Genomic DNA, 22,849 nt, shown 5'->3' with positions numbered 1-22,849 from the left:
ATCAATAGTTTTAAAATCAGGATTGCATATGTCTCCTGCAATGAAAGCATGCTCCTGCTAGCCATTAATACATCCTGCAAGGCGCTGGATTCAGACCACAATTTTATCCAGCTTTCAGGACTGACATCTTCGAAACAGTTCAATCACTGCTAAGAAAGAATTACATTTTTCCTTTGGTTTTTGTTCACGTTAAAAACTCACTCCAAGCAACTCCTCCAAGGCATCTTGGATAGTCAGGCTCTTCAGTTTGGCAAGACATTAGCTAACAGATGTTCGATAATAAATAAATACATATAAGTGGGAAGATTCCCAGGATGCTCACCAGACCCTGAAAGTACTTTTAGCCAACCTTTAGCAGTGCTACTTCTTTAAGAATGCATACTATTTGAGTGCTGCAGGGATAGGATTTGAACCAAACAAGTAGAGATATGGGGAAAAAGAAGTTATGGCTAAGGAGAGGAAAAAAGAAAACTTGCAAGAGAAGGATGAAGAGACAAGGGAGAGTGAAATTAATTACAGAGCAATACTGAAAGTCCACAAATTTGGGAGTGGGAAGGGAAAGAGGACTGAGAAAAGACAATGAATTGCAGGTGAAGCTGAAAAATAGTAGAGACTGGGTAAAGACTTCACAGAAGGAATAAGGTAAAAATAAACCCCAGAGATTGATGAGGGCCTGTGACAGAGGAAGGACTGCCAATACAGAAAAACTGACAAAAACAGAGGTCAGAAAAAGATCTGAGACATTTGAGTCATACAGAATGCAAACAAGCTTAACAGCAGTAGTCGGCAAACAGAGAAAGAGGCATGATAACAAAGGAATACAATTAGGCAAAGCTAAGCTGGAAGCAGAATGCATTATATGAGAACAAGGAGAACCTACTGCATGCTGGAATTCTCACTCCAGGATCTGAAATGATTTTTCTCATCAAACATCTGGAAAATATTAATGTCTCCTTCTCCACCCCCCATTAGCTCTGGAGGATGAGAGTCTTCTACAATAGTTATCCAATTACTTCAAAAGGGACACAGATTTGCAGTGAGGTTGTTGACAATTTTTTAGGGCATCAGCTTTTTCTGTCATGAAGGTTTGGTGGTTTGAGGGGGTTTTTTTGTTTGTTACTGTTGAGCTTTTTTTCTTCTAAATTTCTTTTTCTAAAAGCTTGGTGATTAGATATGGATTACATATGGTTGGCAGCCCTGCCTATGGCAGGGGGGTTGGAGCTTGATAATCCTTGAGGTCCCTTCCAATCCAATCAAGCTAGAGATTACTTAAACTCTGGACTTCATGTGAAGTGACTGGTGGCTAAAAGAGAGATTCTTTTCTCGCCACAAAAACCCTAGCTTATCCCTGACAAAAATGGACAAGATCTGAGAACAAACCAGAACTGCATTGGAATTGCCCTCTTGCTCTGGTTATAAGCAAGTTAACTGCACATGGCCTAAGGAACAGAAAATAGAAGACAAATTTGTAGTGAAAGAGAATGCCACTTCTACTGCTGTGGTCTTCTGTGGTGCTAAACAAAGTGCTCAAAATGCTTTGAGAGCTTCTCAGATTCTGAGTGACTGATTTTGAGGTCCTGGAGTCTGAGCTGGGATGTTACAGAGGGAACAGACAAAGGTAGAAAGTCTGAGTATACAAGCTGTTTTCACAAGTCAGTCCCTAAACACCTCAAGTCAAGCATTCAAGTAACACGTACTTTTTATGCCTATTCAGTCAAAGAAATCCCTGTCTGAGATTTCTTTTTCTTTCTTAAATTGAGGCACCTCCTCCCTTATTCTAACAAATGTAAGAATGAAATTAATCAAGCTCTTACAGAACATTCAGATGCTAACAAGTAGCTCAGAAAATTCTTTGAGGCATTTCATAAGGACATCAATGCATAATGCATTTGTAATGCTTGTTAAAAAAAAAAAAAGCCTCCTAGTTGTTTTCTACAGTTTTGGTTTGTTTCACTTCAGATTTTTTTTGTGCATTCTGCCACCCACAGGTATTGTTACAATCACTGTCAACATCTGTGGCAGAACTCTGATTAAAAAAACTTAGTCTGCAAATAACCCAATGTTATGAGTGTCACAAGACTACAATCTAAAAAAAATGAAAACAACACACACACACACACTATTTGGAAGAAAGATCCAATAGTATGTCCTAGCACCCTTAGAAGTAAGCTTTGAAAGAATCATCACTTCTAAGTATTTAAGTGTATAAAACATTGCCAAAATAGGAGAGCTCTGCATAATAGCTGTATCTGTAGAGTCAGCTCATCTATAACACAGGGTAACTACATATCACGTCAAAACAGGAACTGCAGCTCTGAACAAGGCAGCGCGACTGCAAGGTCACAGAGAAGGTTGTTTCTAAACTGGGAAATAACCAGAAGTAAAATACTTTATTAGAAACCACAAATACGATTCCTGCCGCTACACTTCTAGCTTACAGAAAAGGAATTATTTACATGACATACAGGGAGCTGAACATTTTAAAATCTGTTCTACAAGCAGGAGCTCTGCATTCATTCAAAGCAGGCATAAGCACTGTGTTTTGCAGATTCCTTTATGTTAAACTACAGAACCAGCTAGAACAACCCTGTGCACTAAGTTATGCTTGACAGCATTCAAATTACTTTACAAGTTCTAGATGTTCCCGTGTATTTGTTCTTGCAAGGCATGGACATTTCTGTTCTATGCTGTTCTGTCAGAGAATGCATGGAAGGGTGCAATTCTTTCAGGTAAAGTTATATGTTCAGAATCAGAAAGAAGAAAGTTAAAATCATTTAAGAAAATATAGTAATGGCAGAAGCTGCAGAAAAATTTAACAGAGACAAAATCTTCCTTCACAGAAAAGCTAGAGAAATGTTGGGGCAAGAGATTACCCTAAAGAAAGAGCCATTTTTGCTGCATTGGAATATTAACTACTACTGGTGACTGTCTATTGGTACTATCATTTCTGCAAATACCTGATTTTTTTTTTTTTTTTTAAAGTCCTAATAAGCATTTGCACACGTAGGCAAAAAAAAAAAAAAGTACACACACAAAATCATTACTTTCTTCTAGATGTACTCAGCTCTAACATTGTATTTACTGTAATTAAATTTATTTATAACTTAAAAAAAAACCTGCAATGTCATGGAGAAATAATACCTTCATGAATCTAATTCCATATGTTTTCATGCAATAGCATCCTTAGAAAATATGTGCTTATGGCTGTGGCTACTGTCTTCTCTTTCCTCAGCTCATGCGATTTCTTAATTTATACTAGCTGGACTGGACTAAAAGGTATGCACTGATGTATGTTGTCACATACAGGATGAGAATGTCCAAGTCAACAGAAGGAAGTGACTAGGTGAAATGTGTGATGAAGATTTACTGTAATGCTCTGAACTTACAGGACATAAGCATAGAATTGACTCTCTATAGTACTTCAATCTGTGAAGGTACAGATGTAATTCATGTGAATAAACTACTGAAGTTAATGGGAGGCACGACTCACAAGAAGTCATAGGCAGTTCTTATTTAGTCTGCAAATTTGCAATGCTACCTATGTGAGTAAACAAGTTACTAACCATGCCTGGTTTTAGGAATAATGTGATTTAAAAACTGGAAGAAATGTATTTGTCAGAAATAATTAATCAGGAGTCTGACTGTGAAATAGAACACTACAAGCTTCCCCTTCCTCAATGCTGACACTAAAGGTTCATCCAGCACAAACACAACCACAGAAATATTACAGATCTCTAATTGCTCCCTCTTCCCCTAGGATTTTAACCTACTCTGCCAGAGTCTCTGAAACAGAACAGAAATGGTACTCTGAAATTCTGTGATATGCTGTTTCAGCTCTTCGTGAACTTGGACATTTCTTGAAGTGCAGTGAAAGAACAGAGGACTCATGAAAACCTCTACTGCTCTCCTGCTGCCACAGTGCACTGGGGCAGAGGGTTATTATATTCTTTGCATTCAGTTTTGAGCACACCTGCTTGGGAAAAAAAAAAAAAAAAAAACAACAGTTGAGAGCTAAAGGACTCAGACACTGTTAAACAAAATACAAGCACACTTCATCATCAAATCAAATTTCAAACAGTATCCTATATACAGAAACATTTGATTGATGGTTAGAACTATAGTTATCATTAGGAGTTAGACATGCTGTAAAGAAAATAGTTGTCAGCAACAAGCCTGTCAAAACAATCTTCCAATAGGCATGATGTTCAAGGACCGTGAATTGAGTATAAATTTTCGAAAGGATTAATTTTAACTCAGTTGCAAGGAAAGCATCCTCTGAGGTTCATATTACAACCATTCAAACCTCATTAGCTATACAAAACATCAGGACAGTGATCTACAATAGCAGTCATGTACAACATTAAGATGCACAGAAGAAATTGTTAAGATACTTCCAATGACTATACAAGTTGATATATTAACTGTAACAGCAAAGGAAAAAAGCATACTCTTTTACTAGTACTTGAGAGTTCATACTGAAAAATAAATGAGAAATCCATGATTATCTCAATGTCATGAATATTTGCACATTTTAAAAGCTCAGCCATTAGAGAATGTTGCTGAACCAATTAAATGTTCCAGAGATTAGACTACACTTATCTGGAGTTTACTTTTTCCACAGCAGTTCCTACCAGGCTCAAGTTTACTTTACTCTCAGCCAGGCCATCTACCAGCTGCAGAGGCAGCCGAGCAGTAACAAGCACCCTTCAGCAGCAATTTGTCTCAGTACCAGCAGTAAATGACTCAGCTGTTCATGCCATGCTCCAGGAGTTACTCTGCTAACACAACAGCTTTTTACCACACAGTACAGCATCCCCTTCCTCCAAAGCAGGCTGTTGTGTTTGTTTTCTATTTTTTTATTAACCATACCTTCTTTCTAAAACACGATATGACTGACATGGTCATAAAAGAAGAAAACTTTCACTTCTTATCAACCACGTGGTGTAGAATTAAAAATAACCATATACCAGCTAGTGCTTTTTTATTTTTTTTAAATGGGTGTGAAGGTGAAAATAAAAACTTCAAACATAAAGTAGACTTAATGTGGTAAAACATTAGAACACTGCTATTCAAATAGAAATGACTCTCATGAATGCAATATGAAATAACTCAAAATCATCATCATCTTGATAACTATAACTGAAAAGCTCAACTACCACCAACATACAAAAGAATGAATGTTTTTTTTTTTTTCTCCTTTCAAGTTTTAATTTGAATCCTAGAGGATTCTGGGAAAAAGCAAATTTCCTTCCCTTTTTCCCCTGGATCAGAATCATATCATAGAATCATACAATGGCCTGGGCTGAAAAGGACCACAATGATCATCTAGTTTAAACCTCCCTGCTATGTGCATGGTCACCAACCACCAAACCAGGCTGCCAAGAGCCACATCCAGCCTGGCCTTCAATGCCGCCAGGGATGGGGCATCCACAACCTCCTTGCCCAACCTGTTCCACTGTGTCACCGCCCTCTGTCTAAAAAACTTCCTCCTAATATCTAACCTAAACCTCCCCTGTCTCTGTTTAAAACCACTCCCCCTTGTTCTATCACTATCCACCCTCATAATCAGTCGTTTCCCCTCCTGTTTATATGCTCCCTTCAAGTACTGGAAGGCTGCAATGAGGTCTCTCTGGAGCTCTCTCTTCTCCAAGCTAAACAAGCCCAGTTCCCTCAACCTTTCCTCATAGGAGAGGTGCTCCAGCCCTCTGATCATCTTAGTGGCCCTCCCCTGGACCCGCTCCAAGAGCTCCACCTGTCCTTCCTGTACTGGGGGCCCCAGGCCTGGACTCCACTACTCCAGATGGGGCCACACAAGAGCTGAGTAGAGGGAGACAATCACCTCCCTTTCCCTGCTGGCCATCCCTTTTTTAATGCAATCCAGAACACAGTTGGCCTACCAGGCTGCAAGCACACACTGCTGGCTCATGCACAGCTTCTCATCCACCAGGTCCCCCACGTCCTTCTCCGCAGGGCTGCTCTCAAGTAGATCTTGCCCCAGTCTGTATGAATACCTGGGATTGCCCCAACCCAGGTGCAGCACCCTGCACTCGGTCTTATTGAACCTCGTTAGGTTTTCACGGGCCCACTTCTCCAGCCTGTACAGGTCCCTCTGGATGGCTTCCCTTCCCTCCAATGTATTGACCACACCGCTTAGCTTGCTGTCATCCACAAACTTGCTGAGGGTGCACTTCATGCCATTGTCTGTGTCACTGATGAAAATGTTGAAGAGCACTGGTCTCAAGACCGACCCCTGAAGGACACCGCTTGTGATCGGCCTCCACCCTGACACAGAATCATTGATCACAACCCTTTGGCTGCGTCCAGGCAGTCAATTCCTCATCCATCGAACAGTCCATCTTTCAAATCTGCACCTCTCCAATTTAGAGAGAAGGACGTGGTGAGGGACCACATCAAAGGCTTTGCAGACGTCCAGGTAGATGACATCCATTGCCCTTCCCCCGTCCAGCAAAGCCGTCACTCCATCATAGAAAGCCAGACTGGTCAGGCAAGATCTGCTGTTGGTGAAGCCATGCTGGCTGTCTCGAATCACCTCTTTGTCTCATATGTGCCTTAGCACAGATTCTAGGAGGATCTGTTCCATGATCTCCCCAGGCACAGAAGTGAGTATTCGTAGCTAACAGTACTACGTGAAGTACTGAAAACTCTTGCATCAAATAGGTTAGTCCCTAGATTGGGAAAATTTCAAGGAAATTTTTTTGAGAAAACAGAAGAGCAAGAGTTGTAACACAAGAAAATAACAAACAGTAGCCTTGTATGCCCATATAGTAGCAAGACTGAAGACAACTGCAAATTTGAAAACTAATGCACCTATTGGTAACAAGTATGCGGCCAATCTGCATTCCCTGCTGTTCTGTATGCAGCTCTGATTTCTGCAGCAGAATCTCCTATCCTTATGCTGACGTTCCTACTCCTGACTTCACTGTGGCCATTCATGTGTATCAGCTAGAGAAAACAACCCTCCAGCAGGCATGTTCCTGTTGAGGAATGCTCCTGGTGCCTGCAAACAAGGCCAGCTAATCCATGTGCCAACTGAAATTGCCACATTCCCCCAGGTCTCCGCTGGGCTCCAAATGACAATAATACTACCCACTGAACTTGAGTTAGAAACATGTCACATCCTGATTATCAAATAGAACTGAAAGGTATTTTGACATTTTAATAGCAACAGCACCAGAAGAAACAAGAAACTTCAAGATTATAATTTTTATGACAGAGTCAATGCAAGTGACTGCCGTATTTGACTGCAGGGTAGTATTTAAAGCAGTACAAAAACCTGAGACATGCTACAGACCAGTAAAACAGTATCACCTTCCAGCAGCTGGTGACCTTATTGGGAAACACTGCACAATTCTGGCAGAATGACTACTGGAAATGATTCCTGATTTAAGAGCAGGGTCCTCAAGATACAGACTCAAGCCGTTGTCTGAGTGGCGTTCTGAAACCAAAAGGTATTGAAAACATGAAGCAGATTCTGCACAGCTTAGCACAGATTCTCACTGCCACACAACAGCAGCCCTTGAGAAACAAGGATGCACTGAATTCACTCAAGCTGCTCTCTCTAACACAGCTGAAGGGCCCACATGGCAACGAGATGCTCAAGTGAATTATGACACTTCAGTAGCAGGACGCTTTATCCCCACAGAAGCGGCCAGCAGAGGGTTAAAATGAAGATTTTTCTGTATCTTGTAAACAACAGCAGACTTGAGTACCTTAAAAATGATGGAGGAAGAATATCATATGTAATACTTGAATGTCCGGTCAAGAAAGTCAGGTGATCCCAAGTTCAAACCTTACACTTGACATAGTATTGCTTGCAGCCAGTAATCTAATCCAAGTGAAAGTCATAATATAGATGTGAGCACAGTTCAAAACATTACCTAAAAAGACTGAAACATGTAGCATAGCAATAAGCAATTTACCAGTGCATTTTTACCTTACTAGGTATATGAGGCTGTGTAGGCACACATAAGCTGTCTATAATTTTCACTTTCAAATTCCCAGACAGCAACAACAAAAATTAGCAAGGATATGACATGAAATAAAAATACTTAAATGCAGAACAGTGGATGAATACACAGAAACAAAATACTCACACAGAGTATTATACAGAGAAACACCAAGCCCATTAATTCAGCACCTTCAGTTGGTCTCCACATTTCTCACACCCGAACTGTGTTACTGTGTATTTTAAGGACAACTGCAGATTGAGCAAAAGAGAAGAAATACAAGAAACTCATATGGATGCTCTTCATATTTTTTTTTTTTCCATCTCCTTCTTCTTTGGAGATTTTGAAGATGGAAGGTCGCTGCAGGGGAAACACATTCATTTTGCAAACTTCATGCCACCACACTGAACTGCAGGTATTATTTTTAGTTCTTCCTTGCACTAAACAGAGATGGAATCCGAGGCATGAGGAGGCATCATGCCAGGATGTAAACCCTCTCCTTCTGAGCTGGTTTAGTCATGTTGCCTTGTACCCAAATTTCTCTCATCTTCAGGTCAGCACATTTCCCCAATGCTAACTCTCCTCGGTGCTAAATCTGAGCACACGCACACATATGCCACGCACCATCCACGTGTGCTTCATAGAATGATGATATGGCTTTGGTTGGAAGGGATATCAAAGATCACTGAGCTCCAACCCCCTGCCGTGGGCAGGGCTGCCAACCACTAAATCAGGCTGCTCAGGGCCCCATCCAGCCTGCAGATGGTTTACAAAAAAAGATGATCCTATTTACAAACTGCTCTGCAGTGCTCAAGCTCGCAGTCCTGCTGCACAGAAAATTAAATGACTCCCACTGAGTATGAGGGGAGTCAGACCAGAAGTTTTTTCTACAGAAGGCACATTGTTTAGAAATTTTCTCTACAAAAAACAAAATCCTGTATGTGAGCCTAAACCAAATGCTACAGAAAGAGTAGCATGTTTCCTGAAATCTTACCTAAAGATCCTAAAGAATTTGCAAACTAAAGACATCAACATCTGAAATTATCTTTTTCTGCTTATTTCAGTTTTTTTTTTTCCTTGTTTGTTTTCCTTGGTGCAACTCTAAAGGCTTGCAAGGGAATCTGTGTTCCAAACTGTCTAAATTGCCACAAAATAACCATAATATTGACTGCAGTCTGATATTTATTTTCATTGCCAAGCAGAAGCACTCTGTACATACAGTACTGTTTCTTTCAAATCTATGTGCTAGGAAAAATTAATTTCTATATCATACACTACCACACTCATAATTTTTCACGCTATGACAGAGTAGGGCAGGCAGGAATCACTGAGTTTTTGGGGCATTGCAGTCCACCCAATACACATCAACTTCATACACCAAACTTCAGCACAGCACACAACCAGAATCTGTGTGCTTCTTTGTTTTTACACTTCCAGAAGAGTGGTCCTAAAGAAAGCAACTTGTTTCTCTCTGGCAAACACAGCCTTATTAGTATGTACTACCCTAGTTCTATTATTCTTTGGAATTTCCAGCATAATTTGATTTCCAGTTTTAAGAATAATTAAGGCAAAACAAGCCATGAGAAGGCATACAGAAATGTTTCAGTGAGTTACAACATCACACATCCTAATCTTTCACAGCTCTGTGTCTGAATATTTACTCTGGTTTAGGAATACTCAAGTACCCACAGACCACTGGCTGCTCACAGCTTTCATGGGACACTGCTTTTTCCTGTTTAAAATGAACACAACAGGAAACCCATACTGAAGTCACAGAGTACATGAAGTATATTTAACATCAGCATCCGAAAAAATTAAATATTTATTAGTCTCGCTAGGAAAAACAAAACTGTGAACAGTCTGGAAGCCAGTCATTGCTATGCCCCAGAGGATAATATTCTTACTTACCGCATGTTTTTAGATCTCTAAACAGCAGATCTCTAAACAGCACTGTGCAGATCTACATGTTCTTTCAAGAAGATTAATGAATTAAAACATAACCCTGGTCATTTTAACTGAGCAGACTGGTTGTTATAGTTTATCAGCGTGCAAAAATGAACTACATGACTGAAATTCACAGCAAATAAAAGTGGCAACAGCAGGAGGAAAACCACAGTAACAAGAATGGGAGTAGGGAAAAATACAAGCTTGTATGGGATTGGCTTTATCTCACCATCCAGGAGCTTTTACAAGCCTTTTCATATAGCCTTTGAACTCTGAACAAGGATCCTCTGTCATGTTTGCATTTTAAATTAATGTAATCCCTCAGTAAAGTGCAATATGTGCCCAATACTGTACAATCAGTGGTTCCAGAGATGCAGAGCAAGGAAAACCTTACCATGTCACCCTTCCACATTTTCAGAAGAAATATGAAATTCTTTAAGTGCAAAGAAATAGAATGATAGAAAACCAAATTAAAAATTCTGTGAGAAAGCAATCCACTTGAACAGAGATGAAGATAACTCACTGTTACAAGTAACTAACAAAGCCACAAAATATGATTTAGAATTCCTTGGAAGCAGTAAGTAGAATTTCTAAATGCAACTGAGAATCCATTGAAGCAAAACATCACTTTTTTTTTTTTGCAGTTAATCAGCTGACATATTTTGCCTGTCTTATTCAAGCTGAAGAGAATTACAATGCATGCAGGTAATTGCTTATTAATGTGACACCTCGCAGAGGCTCTGAACAGAAAAACACAATTTAAGACATGTTTTACATGTACTTACTATACATAATCTGCACTGTCTAAACAGTCTTCATGGTATGACAGCTTTTGAAGTACACCTCAGGTTTTTCTTCAGTTGACTTAAGGAACTGAAGACACGTATAAGAACAGAAAAGATACAATAAGTACTGCAGCTGAAGTAAGCATACAACACTGCACTTCAGGAGTGACAGAAGATCCCAGGGCACCGCTCTGCTGCATGATTCTTCTCTGCCCAGAGACAACACTCAGAGAACAGAGGAATCCCACCAGCACCACCACTCCAGAGAACAGAGCAATTAACTTATCAGAAGCCCTAATTCTTTGCGGCAGGGAGGGCAGGACCAAGTAGTGGTCTCACTCCTAAGAGAGATGGCTTTAAGTAGGTGTCACTTCAAACAGCGGGACATCACATTTCACCTCAGGCAGAGCAATTGAGGAAGGGAGCATGGCTTCAGATGCCAGTAGACGTTGTGCTGGTAAAGCACAACTGTGCTCAAAATAAAGACTGACTGGGTTTTTCAAACCCTGAAAGCATGCAAAGGCTAAAAAGCTTAGAGTGTGATTTGGGCTAAAACAAGCCCTTGGGGACGTCTGCATGTGTTTTTCTTTGTTTGGTGGCTTGTTTATTTGTTTAACATTGTTTTCCCTGTAGCCCTAAATATACTGCTAGAACTAATCTCTGATGGTACAAACAGGCTTACCTCTGACAGTACAAACAGGCTTACCTCTGACAAATGCTGAGAGGAAGATTGAATTACCAGACTACTCTCAGACCAACAGGACAACTGTGTATGTCTGTTTGCCCGCCTCACTGATCTACCATTTGTCACCTAATTAAAACATCTGGGAAGGGGAAACATGCTCACCAATGAACACATTCATACACAAAAGCAATGTGCATTCTCTGGTAACCACAAGAAGTCACATCCTTTGCGCAGCCTTGATGCAATCACCTCTGCATTTCAAGCTTTCGGTTCCTTTCTAACACTCCTTACTGTCCTCCTACAACTTTGAAGACTTCTTCAGAGCAGATACATTGTTTATGACATGACCATACTGTTTCTTGTATTACTGACTCTGATTTATTTGGAAGGCACGTTATTATACATGATCTGGATGCACCTATTTGTGCCCAAAAGAATACGGTGGTAGGCATGGTATTACAATCTCTACAGAACAGAACATCACAAATCCTGTTTAAGATTTAAGTTACGTCACTTTACTGCCTTCATTTTGTTGTCTGGCTGCCCACAGTTTATGACTTCTACAAGAGATCCAGCAGGTCTGGCCTTTGTACCCCATGATCTCCTTGTGGTCTCTAAAGATGCCCCCAGAACATTGCAGCCAGTGGAGGCAGACAATGCCATAATTCACAGGTGAGACAAATAATACAACTTATTACACAGAAAAACTCTCCCTTCCTCCCCATTCCCTCCCCCGTTTTCTGAACTCGAGAGAGTAGGTGAAACCACAAAACCAGAACCAGGTGGCAAAGGACAGGCAGCTGGCGCCATGAGGGGACCAAACCAGCACTGCTAAAAGTTCTACGACCCACAGCCTAGACAGCATAGACAGCAGCCTCCATGCCTGGCCTCTGAAATTCGTCTGAGTTCACCTCACTGCCTCAGAGAAACTCAAGATGGTCAGAGATCCAAGTTAATTGGAAAAAGAAGTGGAAGAGGTGCAAAGAAGGATGGACTGTACACATCAAAAGCAACACCAACCTCTAAAAAAAAGCAGAGATGGGAAGCAGTCAGTCATGCTACCATTCTACAATGGCTGACAGAAAGCAAAACCTTTTTTTTTTTTTTTTTTTTTTTTTAACATTCACTTTCATAAACACCAACTTTGGTCTAGAAATCAGCCTAGAAATCAGGTTCTCCTTATTGTCATCATATACATAATCAAGCCAAACTTTCTGGCAGCTATTTTTCTATTTAATTATTTTCGAAATTTGAGAAACACAATAGAAAAACATAGAAACAACCTCAGAAAAAGAAAGCAGCACAAAAGCTGCTTTCTTTAAAACAAACAGCCTTCTTTTCTGATCAGTATGTTGCCTGCAGCCACTTCAGTGAGCTTATATCATTCCATATACTTATCATTCTATATTTTATTTTATCCTTCTGAAAATGCAGTCCCCAATAACATTCCTTCTGTTCCCAAATAATTGGGTGGTTCTCAGGAACAGCAAAAAGAAAAATAAATGAATTAAACATATGAATTCAGCAGGTAAGAGAACACTCAAAATCATTCCTTTTTGCTAAACATTAATTGGAGATAAAAGGCTACATAGCAGCACAAAGGAACAGTTAACAAACTTGGTTTTATTATTCCCTCAATTTGAGACTTGGCAAAAAATTATCATGGACAATTTTTTTTTTCAGAACTGTACATTAAAGATAGCTATACAAGCCTAAAGTGAAATGTACTCATTAAGAAAAAAAGTGCTGATTCTGACGTTAGTGAAAACAAAACTGAAACCTTAAGCTCTCAACTTTCAGTTCCATTTCTAAACTTTGTCAGACATTTTTAAACCAAAGCAATGACAGCAAGACTTTGCATCTGAGCCTTTGTAGCCCATGTAGGCTGGAGATAATGAGGCTGTTTGCAGAACAATTCTGCATTCACAGCAAGTCTTCAGCATCCATTTTGTTTTGAGCCACAGCTTGTCAGTTTCTCAACTGATGAATTAAATTCTAACCCACATAATCTTAGAAAACATTTTGTTTTGATCTCTCCAAATCTTGTTTTCATGATAAGACTGGGAAAGCAAAGCTCACCTCTTTCTTCTGCAATCCAAATATGCTCAAGTCTACCTAACCAAGCTGTGCATCTCTATCATTACCTTCAAAGACCATGGTTTTTTTTCCATCATGTTTGTTATTCCTATTAAAAACAATCTATCAGATGACTTAACCTGTGCAACATTCATTAATATTAACTGAAACAATGCTGTACATATGTAATTGAACATTCCAAGAATTCGCATGGATTCAGCCCATGCTCCTAAATCACGTTAAAATTAAAGCACAAAACAAATCTGAATAGGAAATTCACTAACCTTCTTCTTCAAATGTTTCTAACCTATATTTTCTAATCATAAACCTTACAGAGTGTCATTTTATTATAGCATAGAAGCCTCCTTCAGACAATGAAAACTAAAGATTTTGTATTGCTGTCTTGTTTTTCACAACAAGCTGTCCTATGGCCTTGCTTTGCTGAAATGTATCTCACAGAAAATTAATACTCGCTTGTGATAGACAAACCAATCTGTCTGACCCCGTGCAGTGACTACTGAGCACGGATCCGGGCTACAGGCAGGCTGCCTTCTGTTCTTATCTCTAGCCCTCTGCCTCTCCAGCTCCTTCAACAACTTTACTTGGTCAGCAAAATGCTCCACTACTTCTACTTTGGCTTGAGACAGCCTTGTCCCACAAACTCGTGGCTACAGCAGAACACCACACCTACGTTCAAGACACACAAAAGTTCAACCATACTGAGGTCCATGCAGTAGAGAAGTTTGCTTTCAAGGTCAGTTCAGACTAGTCCTGAAACCTCATGGAAGTATACACAGATCACTGTTTATAAAGTTTCTACAAGAAACACAAAATGCACCAAGTAAGTTTTTGCTTAACTGGAGGAAGCACAATTATGCATATTCACTGATAACAATCACTTACAGTATGATTAGATATAAGATGCAAGTTAAAAAAAGCTCATTCGAAGGGCTCATGTATTAAGAAGAAAGTATAACAACTAGAAAAGCATAAGGAAAAAGAAATGTAAAAGCACATCAGTCCTTTGTCTCCTCCCAGAGATCAGAGAACTCAAGGCAACTGTCAAACAATACCGATCTGCTTCAATCAAACCCTGTTTTATGCAAGAAATTTGGTGTTCTATGGTAAAATAAATAAATAAATAAATAAATAAATAAATCATTTGATTGGTTGAAAACACTGCTCAGAAGGGCTTTTCTCGATGGCTGACAGCAAGGTATGCCTGCTGTACTTAGAAACTAACTTGCTTTACAACAACAACAAAAAAAACCCAATCTGTTCCTGTGGCTGCAAAGAGAATCTGCCAGATTTAAAAAGAGACAATGCTGTCATCTAAGTCTACAGACAGACTCTGTACATCCTACATAATTCTCAAATGACAGCAGCACAGAACAAACATCTCTGGCTGCTGTTAAGAAGATGCTTGCCAGCACTAAGCCAGACAACTACCCTCATCCACTTCAGCTGGCTGCTGCTTTCAGAAGTTATCAGGAGCAGCAAACACTGCAGTAATTGCAGAGGAAAAGAATAAAAAAACTTGTTCCCACTCCAGCCAGCCATAGAGCTCCAGGAGCTTTCCCTCCCCTTGGAGTCAAAGAGTAAAAGAAAGGGACGCCCTATCAAAAGTATCTTAACATTCACACCCATAGAGACTGCTGAGCTCTGGTCTGAGGCCGAGGTACTGCTCCAAAACAGGAACCCATTCAATGACTCCTGCTTTTCTGCTCTACCCATAAGTTGCAGGTTTTCAAATAGAACATAAGGACGTACCAACTCATGCCACTATTTTCTTCAGTCAAGACAAATAACATTAGAAGATGCTGTCTTCCTACCTGATGTTATCAGAACATATGCTGCATTGGCTTTTGATTGATCATCTACTTTAAAAATGTGCAGGAATTGGAAAGATGTATTGGTTTCCTTTGTGAGTAACAGCTCATTTCATGCTAATGGTGAATGCACATGCACCTTAGACATGGTGGAACATACCTGGTGGGCAAAGCAATGGGCTCAAAGCCAAAATTTCCACCATGCTGCATCTTGAATTACTTCACCTGCGCTATTATCTCAAAAACCAGTTGTTGCCATCTTACTTTGATGGCTTCATCCACCAATAAAAATGATGGACAGTTGTCTTCTAACCCACAGACCACAAAACAGCTCCTGCACCCTTCCTTCATCCAGAGCGACCAGTGTGCTCTGAACCACCGCACCAATAATACCATGGTTCAAGAAAAGTGTTCAAAAGCCAACCTGACAAATCCCCTGTTCACTGTACATGCTGTGCTGGCACAAGGACAAAGCCAGAAGGAAGGAGTGAGCACCTGAGCGGAGAAGAGCAGGACCCCTTCTCTCAGCAGCAGTGCCAGCTTGTGCTGACTGGAAGGAACCACAGCCCAATATTGAAAACAAAGTCACCTTAAAATAACAGATATGAAAATTAATTTCTAAACTAATAAGTACCACAAACCTCATAACCACAATGAATGAGAAGCATGCACTTCTGATGAAGTATGTACACATGTAAAGATCTTGAAAATGTGCAAGAACAACACCTGTTTTATAATAAATGAGCTCCAAAAGAAGATCTTAGGAGCTAGCAACTTGCAGCCTGGCTGCATCCACTCAGAACTGAGAATAAGCAGGGACCCAGAGCAGAGGGCTGCACAGACTGAGCCAACCAAGCCTCTCCAGTTGGTAACATAACTTAGGAAGGAAATAAATTTCTGTATAATTCCCTTTTTGGTACCTGAAAAAAAATGTCTATTAGAAACCCATGAATTGAAACGCTGGCTGTACATCTACTATCCCTGTTAGGGCTCATCTGTCTAGTAGCTTGAGCCAAGCAATCCTTGTCTGGGGGCCTCCTTTTCTTTATTAATGATTAAAAGGTTAAAAAAACATATTGCAGATAAAACTTAGGCTATGTTATTGGAACAACCTGGGAACTTACAAAAGGGAATGGATTCAGATTAATACCTTCCTTCAATAGTAAGTCTTTATCTATAGTATCAATTTGCACTATTACTATGCACGTGAAGATATTCTCCTCAAGGAACAAAGACATGAAGATAAATGGTTTAATCAAAAAGAGCATCTTTAGTGTAAATGCAACCATGAGAAATACTACATGCAAGAGTAATTTACAGCCAGTACTTCATAGCACAAGGTCCCACGTCACGACACCACAACAGAGCTATCCAATAAATAATGCTCAATCCAACGCGTCCTGCCAGCAGTCTTGGTTCCTTTAGCACATATGGTGACACTCATAAAAGGACATCTTGGCTGCACACTTGCCAGCCACCATGCCTTCTTTCCACACTCCTTATGCGTGCTCCTTCCTCATTGCTTCTTCTGGCAGAGCTCAGCAGGGCTCCAGCTGCCAACAAGCTACAGTCACCTCTGCTTGGGATGCCTCCTGTCCTGTCCTAGAGGGCAGATCAACCCACAGCTACATACGCAATCTAAATCTCTCCAACGTAACAAGCTCTGGCAGTGTCTTTGCTCAATCAAAATAAATACGCTAAAAACTTTTGTTAAGTCCTCTGAGTGGTTTGGTAAATTGTAGTATTTCTAATTGCATGTGTTTCATAGAATGGTTTGGATTAGAGGGGCCTTGAGCTAGTTCCAACCCCTTGCCATGGGCAGGGCTGCCACTCAGCAGATGAGGCTGCAGAGCCCCATCTGAACTAGCACAGAGCACCTCCAAGATGCGGCACCCACAACTTCTCTGCACAGCCTCTGCCACTGCCTCACCACCTTTACAATGAAGAATTTCTTCCTTACACCTAACCTAAATCTCCTCTCTGCTAGTTTAAGGTTATTACACTTTGTCCTATCACTATACTCCTTCCACATCCTTCTTGTTTTCCTCCACTTTTTAAGGTTTTTGGTTTTTTTGTTTTGTTTTGGTTTTTTTTTTGGTCACAGACTTCTTTGCCCCTGAAAAAACAGGGAAAGGTGTCTCACCTTACTCAGACCAAGTACTCTTGTCTAAAGGCCTTTGCTGTTGCCATGCTAAACCAATGGCTGAACCTGCCTGTCACACTTCTAGGAGCTGCTCCTTTACATGTGATGTGTGAGCCAAAGCCCGTTCAAGAGGCAGAAAAAGAGCCCTACTGTTCTTTTTTTTTTTTTTTTTTCCCAGCTGGCGTTTTCCCAGCACTGCCTCCACCCAGACCCAGGGCTGCCGGAGTGTGCTTGAGCACAGCCAGGTGTCCTTAGCATGACCTGCCGGGCCCCAAAAAAACAGTTTCCGCACCCCCGGTGCTCAGCACCACCCGACTGCCCAACTCCCACGCCACACTGCGGTCGGGGCAACGCAACCTGCCCACCAAGGGTCCGACTGAACCCCTTGCACGGGGCGGGGGTCGCTCGGCACCTCGCAGTCCCAGGCACCGCCCCCGCCCCGTAGCCCCACTCGCCTGGTTGGGGTCGGTGGCCCGGAAGACGTGGCAGGCCATGGGGGAGTCGGGGTTGTCGGGTTGCGCCTTGATCAGGTAGGCGAAGTAGGTGAGGTCGTGGCTGTTGTGGATGAAGCGGGCGATGTGCTGCGCCTTGTGCTCGAAGATGAAGACGGCGGGCGCAGGGCTGGCGGGCCGCCCGGGGCCGGGGCTGGCGGGGCCGGCGGGCACGCAGCGCAGCGTTGGCGATCCGAGCAGCAGCAGCACCTCGCGGGCCGGCACGCCGCCGCCCAGAGCGCCGCCGGGCTCCTGCCGCTGCCCGCGCCGCCGGATCTCGGCCATCAGCCAAGGCAACATGGGCAGCGTGGTGCGCCGGTCCAGGCACGCCGAGCCCACGTACCACAGCCTGAAGCGCTTCTCCCCAGGCGGCTGCGGCTCGGGCTGCTGCTCCAGCGGGTGGGAGAGCGGCTCTCCCTCCCCTGGCTTCTCCATGGCGGACACCGCGGTGGAGGCGCGGCCGCGGGGCCTGCACTCAGCCGGGTGGCGGAGCCGAGGCTGCCGCTACGCGCGCATTCTACCACACTCTGCTCCGCTTCGGCCCCGCTGCAGCTCTGCACCGCACCGCCTTCCCGAGCGGGGTCAGCCCCCGGGGCGGGGAAGGACGGCGGAGTCACCCGCCCACTCCGAGCCACCCCGGGGAGGAGCGCCGAAGCTACGCCCCGAGCGTGCTGTGGAGGGGGGCAGGGGGCAAAGCGGCGGCCGATCCGCCAGCTGCGACCCGGCCCGGCGCGGCGCGAGTGGTTGCCTCGTCCGCAGCGCTGCAGGAGGAGGAGGAGCGCCTCGGAAGGAACGGCACGAGGAGGGAGGGAAGGAGGTGGGAAGGCTGCGGGGGCTGTTCCCCTTTGCCGCTTGCAGAAGCTCTGCACTTCTGTATAATTATATTTTATTTTATATTTATATTAGATTACATTCTCAAGGCCGGGTTGGACGGGACCCTGGGCAGGCTGATATAGCGAGTGGCAACTGTCTATGGCAAGGCCTGCTGTGGGTTGTGGGGAATCAGAGCTTGTTGGGCCCTGGGTGCCTCCTAACTGCTGCCAGGAGGCTCTAGAGCATCTGGAGGTTCATCCCAGGGTCCCTGAGCTTCACCAGCCTTCTAGAACCTGAACATAGTGTGAGGAGGAATCCCTCCTCACACTAGCTGCCTTTCCCACACCTCTGTATGAAACACTGCTCATCACACCAGGACTCTGCTTGCACCTCGCTTACTGATGAGTTATGGGGATTTGGTTTAGGAGCATGGTGGTGATGGGTTGATGGTTGACTAGATGATCTTAGAGATCCTTTCTATCTTAAATGATCCTACGATTCTTTGTTAGCCTGCAACATCACAGGTGGATGTTGGTGCTATGGCAGTAGAGGCTGAACCTTCCCACCAATATTGTGTTACATGTTGTTGCTGTGCAATAGATGGCAGCAGAGGGGAAGTCTGACAAATGGTGTCTGACATGGAAGTATGCGTGAAGCAAAGGTGTGTCACTGAATTCCTCCATGCAGAAAAAATGGCACCCACTGACATCCATTGATGCTTGCAGAGTGCTGATGGAGACCAAACAGTGGATGCGAGCACCGTGAGGCGATGCGTGGTGTGGGTCAGCAGTGGCGACAGTGGGTCACCTCCAGTGGTGATTTTTACAAGAGGGGCATCCAGGTTCTCATCCATCACTGGTGAAAATGCATAAATAATGGTAGTGACTTTTTGAAAAATAGTGTTTGTAGCTAAGAATTTGCTTTATCAAATATTGTTATTGTACTCTTTGTTCTGTTGTAATTTACATAGAAATAAATAGGGAGCATTACTTTCAGAGTGACCTACTGGGCTCCTCCACTAGACAGAGCTTTTCCAGTCAGACAGCATCCAAGCCCATTGTGTAATCACCTGGTTTATTGTCTATCCTCACATTCACATAGGCAGCAACAACAGCAGTAACTTTCAGCAGTGTGGTGCCATGGCAAGCCTTAACCCTGTCTGGCTGCTCTCTGAAACAAGCCTGGAGCTGGGGCTCCTGTGTGCAGTCAGAGCCTGCATGCTGGATACGTGGACATAACCCACAACAAACAGAATTCATGCCAATACTTGTGATGATGGTAGTTCATTTAACAGTGTTAAAAGCAACTGTGCTCATCTCCTGAACATTTTGTTCTTCTTTTTGACAGATTAATCATATGGTTAAATGTATTCTGGTTTATGGATAATCAGCTGCACTTTTCAGCTTTACTGTTAGCACTTGGAAAAGACTTCAAGCATAGCCCTTCCCATCATCATCCTAAAATCATAGAGTTATAGAATAGCTTGGGTTGGAAGGGACATTAAAGGTCATCTAGTTCCAACACTCCAAAAGGGGCAGGACTGCCACCCACCAGCTCGGGCTGCCCAGGGCCCCATCCAACCTGGCCTTGAGTGCCTCCAGCATGGAGTACCCACAGCTTCTCTGGGCAGAGGGATAAGCTTGTCTTAGAACAGGACAGCTAAAAACAAATTAGCATAGACTGGGCATCACCTGTAACATTTTATTAGAAGGGTACAAAACCAAACCTGGAAGAAGCCCTTGATCGCCAAGGTTCGCTGCTTCGAAACTGTCCCAGCTAGAACCGCAGCGACTGACCATGAGGTACAGGGGCCTTTCTGGTTGGTTCCTTCATACAGGTAACACTGAGATAACAGAGCAGCCTGGCAGCTTTAGAGAGCAGCTGACGTGAAGTGGGTGTTGCCAGGACAACAGCTTTGCATCCACACCCTCTGCCTAGAAAAAGCCTTGGGAACAGAGAGGAGTCCAGTGTGTGAATCACATGGGCTGTTCAGATAAAGTTAAACAGTCGTTGGTCTCTGGACACAGCAAGGTGCAACTATGGTCACCACACAGTGGTGAGCTGCTGCTAAAAGGAACATAGAGATCCAGACTGAAAGCACGAATGCCCATGCTGTAGTTCAGGTCTCAGGCTGCAGAGAATGCCTGGCCCTGTCACTGCTACAGGAAGGCAGCTGGGATACCAGCTATGTGTGATGTGAGCAGGTGGATGATCTGCTCAGCTGGTGGTAGAGCTAAAGGAGGAAGTAGGAAGGCTGAGGAGCATCTGGGATTGTTGCTCCCACTTTTAAGAAAGGGAGAAAGGAAGACCCAGGGAACTACAGTTAGTGAGCCTCACCTCTGTGCCTGGTAAGATCATGGAACAGATCCTGCTAGAATCTGTGCTAAGGCGCATATGAGACAAAGAGGTGATTCGAGACAGCCAGCATGGCTTCACCAACAGCAGATCTTGCCTGACCAGTCTGGCCTTCTATGATGGAGTGACGGCTTTGCTGGACGGGGGAAGGGCAATGGATGTCATCTACCTGGACTTCTGCAAAGCCTTTGATGTGGTCCCTCACCACGTCCTTCTCTCTAAATTGGAGAGGTGCAGATTTGAAAGATGGACTGTTCGATGGATGAGGAATTGACTGCCTGGACGCAGCCAAAGGGTTGTGATCAATGATTCTGTGTCAGGGTGGAGGCCGATCACAAGCGGTGTCCTTCAGGGGTCGGTCTTGAGACCAGTGCTCTTCAACATTTTCATCAGTGACACAGACAATGGCATGAAGTGCACCCTCAGCAAGTTTGTGGATGACAGCAAGCTAAGCGGTGCGGTCAATACATTGGAGGGAAGGGAAGCCATCCAGAGGGACCTGTACAGGCTGGAGAAGTGGGCCCGTGAAAACCTAACGAGGTTCAATAAGACCGAGTGCAGGGTGCTGCACCTGGGTTGGGGCAATCCCAGGTATTCATACAGACTGGGGCAAGATCTACTTGAGAGCAGCCCTGCGGAGAAGGACGTGGGGGACCTGGTGGATGAGAAGCTGTGCATGAGCCAGCAGTGTGTGCTTGCAGCCTGGTAGGCCAACTGTGTTCTGGATTGCATTAAAAAAGGGATGGCCAGCAGGGAAAGGGAGGTGATTGTCTCCCTCTACTCAGCTCTTGTGTGGCCCCATCTGGAGTAGTGGAGTCCAGGCCTGGGGCCTCCAGTACAGGAAGGACAGGTGGAGCTCTTGGAGCGGGTCCAGGGGAGGGCCACTAAGATGATCAGAGGGCTGGAGCACCTCTCCTATGAGGAAAGGTTGAGGGAACTGGGCTTGTTTAGCTTGGAGAAGAGAGAGCTCCAGAGAGACCTCATTGCAGCCTTCCAGTACTTGAAGGGAGCATATAAACAGGAGGGGAAACGACTGATTATGAGGGCGGATAGTGATAGGACAAGGGGGAGTGGTTTTAAACAGAGACAGGGGAGGTTTAGGTTAGATATTAGGAGGAAGTTTTTTAGACAGAGGGCAGTGACACAGTGGAACAGGTTGGGCAAGGGGGTTGTGGATGCCCCATCCCTGGCGGCATTGAAGGCCAGGCTGGATGTGGCTCTTGGCAGCCTGGTTTGGTGGTTGGTGACCATGCACATAGCAGGGAGGTTTAAACTAGATGATCATTGTGGTCCTTTTCAGCCCAGGCCATTGTATGATTCTATGGTTCTATGATAAAGCAATTGCTTTTTTGCTATTTTCACACACATTTTCTCTTGTGCAGTAGATTTTAAAACTGGGGTATTCAGAACAGACATCCCCTATTTTTCTGTATTAGAAACCTACCTGTCTTTAAATATGTTCTCCATCACTCCTGTAGTTATCATTCAGCCCTTAGAATGTCCAGGAGGCTCTGTGCTTCCCATGAGGCAGCTGCAGAGCAGTTACACAGCCCCAGCACTAAAGTGTTTGGGAGCACACACCATGCTCCAACGGCACACCTGGAGAAGACCCATTTATTCACTGGTACGTGTTTAATGCAGTAACAAACTGCTCACTTCCTGCCGGCCCAGCTCTGTGAGCTGCCCCAAATGCAAGTGACAGCGCTTGCACAGCCACCGCTGCCAGCACTAAATAAACGGAGAGAGAAGCGTGTGGTGAGG

The 22,849-nt window shown here is 43.5% G+C and overlaps 2 protein-coding genes across 2 annotated transcripts in view; one reads left to right on the top strand and one right to left on the bottom strand.

The window, feature by feature from the left end:
• The window catches only part of TBC1D4 (TBC1 domain family member 4), a 107,098-nt gene extending 88,573 nt beyond the window's left edge, over positions 1–18,525 (bottom strand). Inside the window, exon 1 of the mRNA XM_085215736.1 lies at positions 17,885–18,525. Coding sequence (XP_085071862.1) covers positions 17,885–18,355 — 471 coding nt within the window. The 5' untranslated portion in view covers positions 18,356–18,525. The remainder of the gene's footprint in view (positions 1–17,884) is intronic.
• UCHL3 (ubiquitin C-terminal hydrolase L3) overlaps positions 1–22,849 on the top strand; it is a 252,357-nt gene that overhangs the window by 155,695 nt on the left and 73,813 nt on the right. The gene's annotated exons all lie outside the window — the stretch shown is intronic.

Source organism: Meleagris gallopavo, chromosome 1 (genome assembly GCF_905368555.1).
Source record: "Meleagris gallopavo chromosome 1, MGAL_WU_HG_1.1, whole genome shotgun sequence".
NCBI lineage: Eukaryota > Metazoa > Chordata > Aves > Galliformes > Phasianidae > Meleagris > Meleagris gallopavo.
Note: the sequence above shows the minus strand (reverse complement) of the source record. Positions and strands in the feature narration are given on the sequence as shown.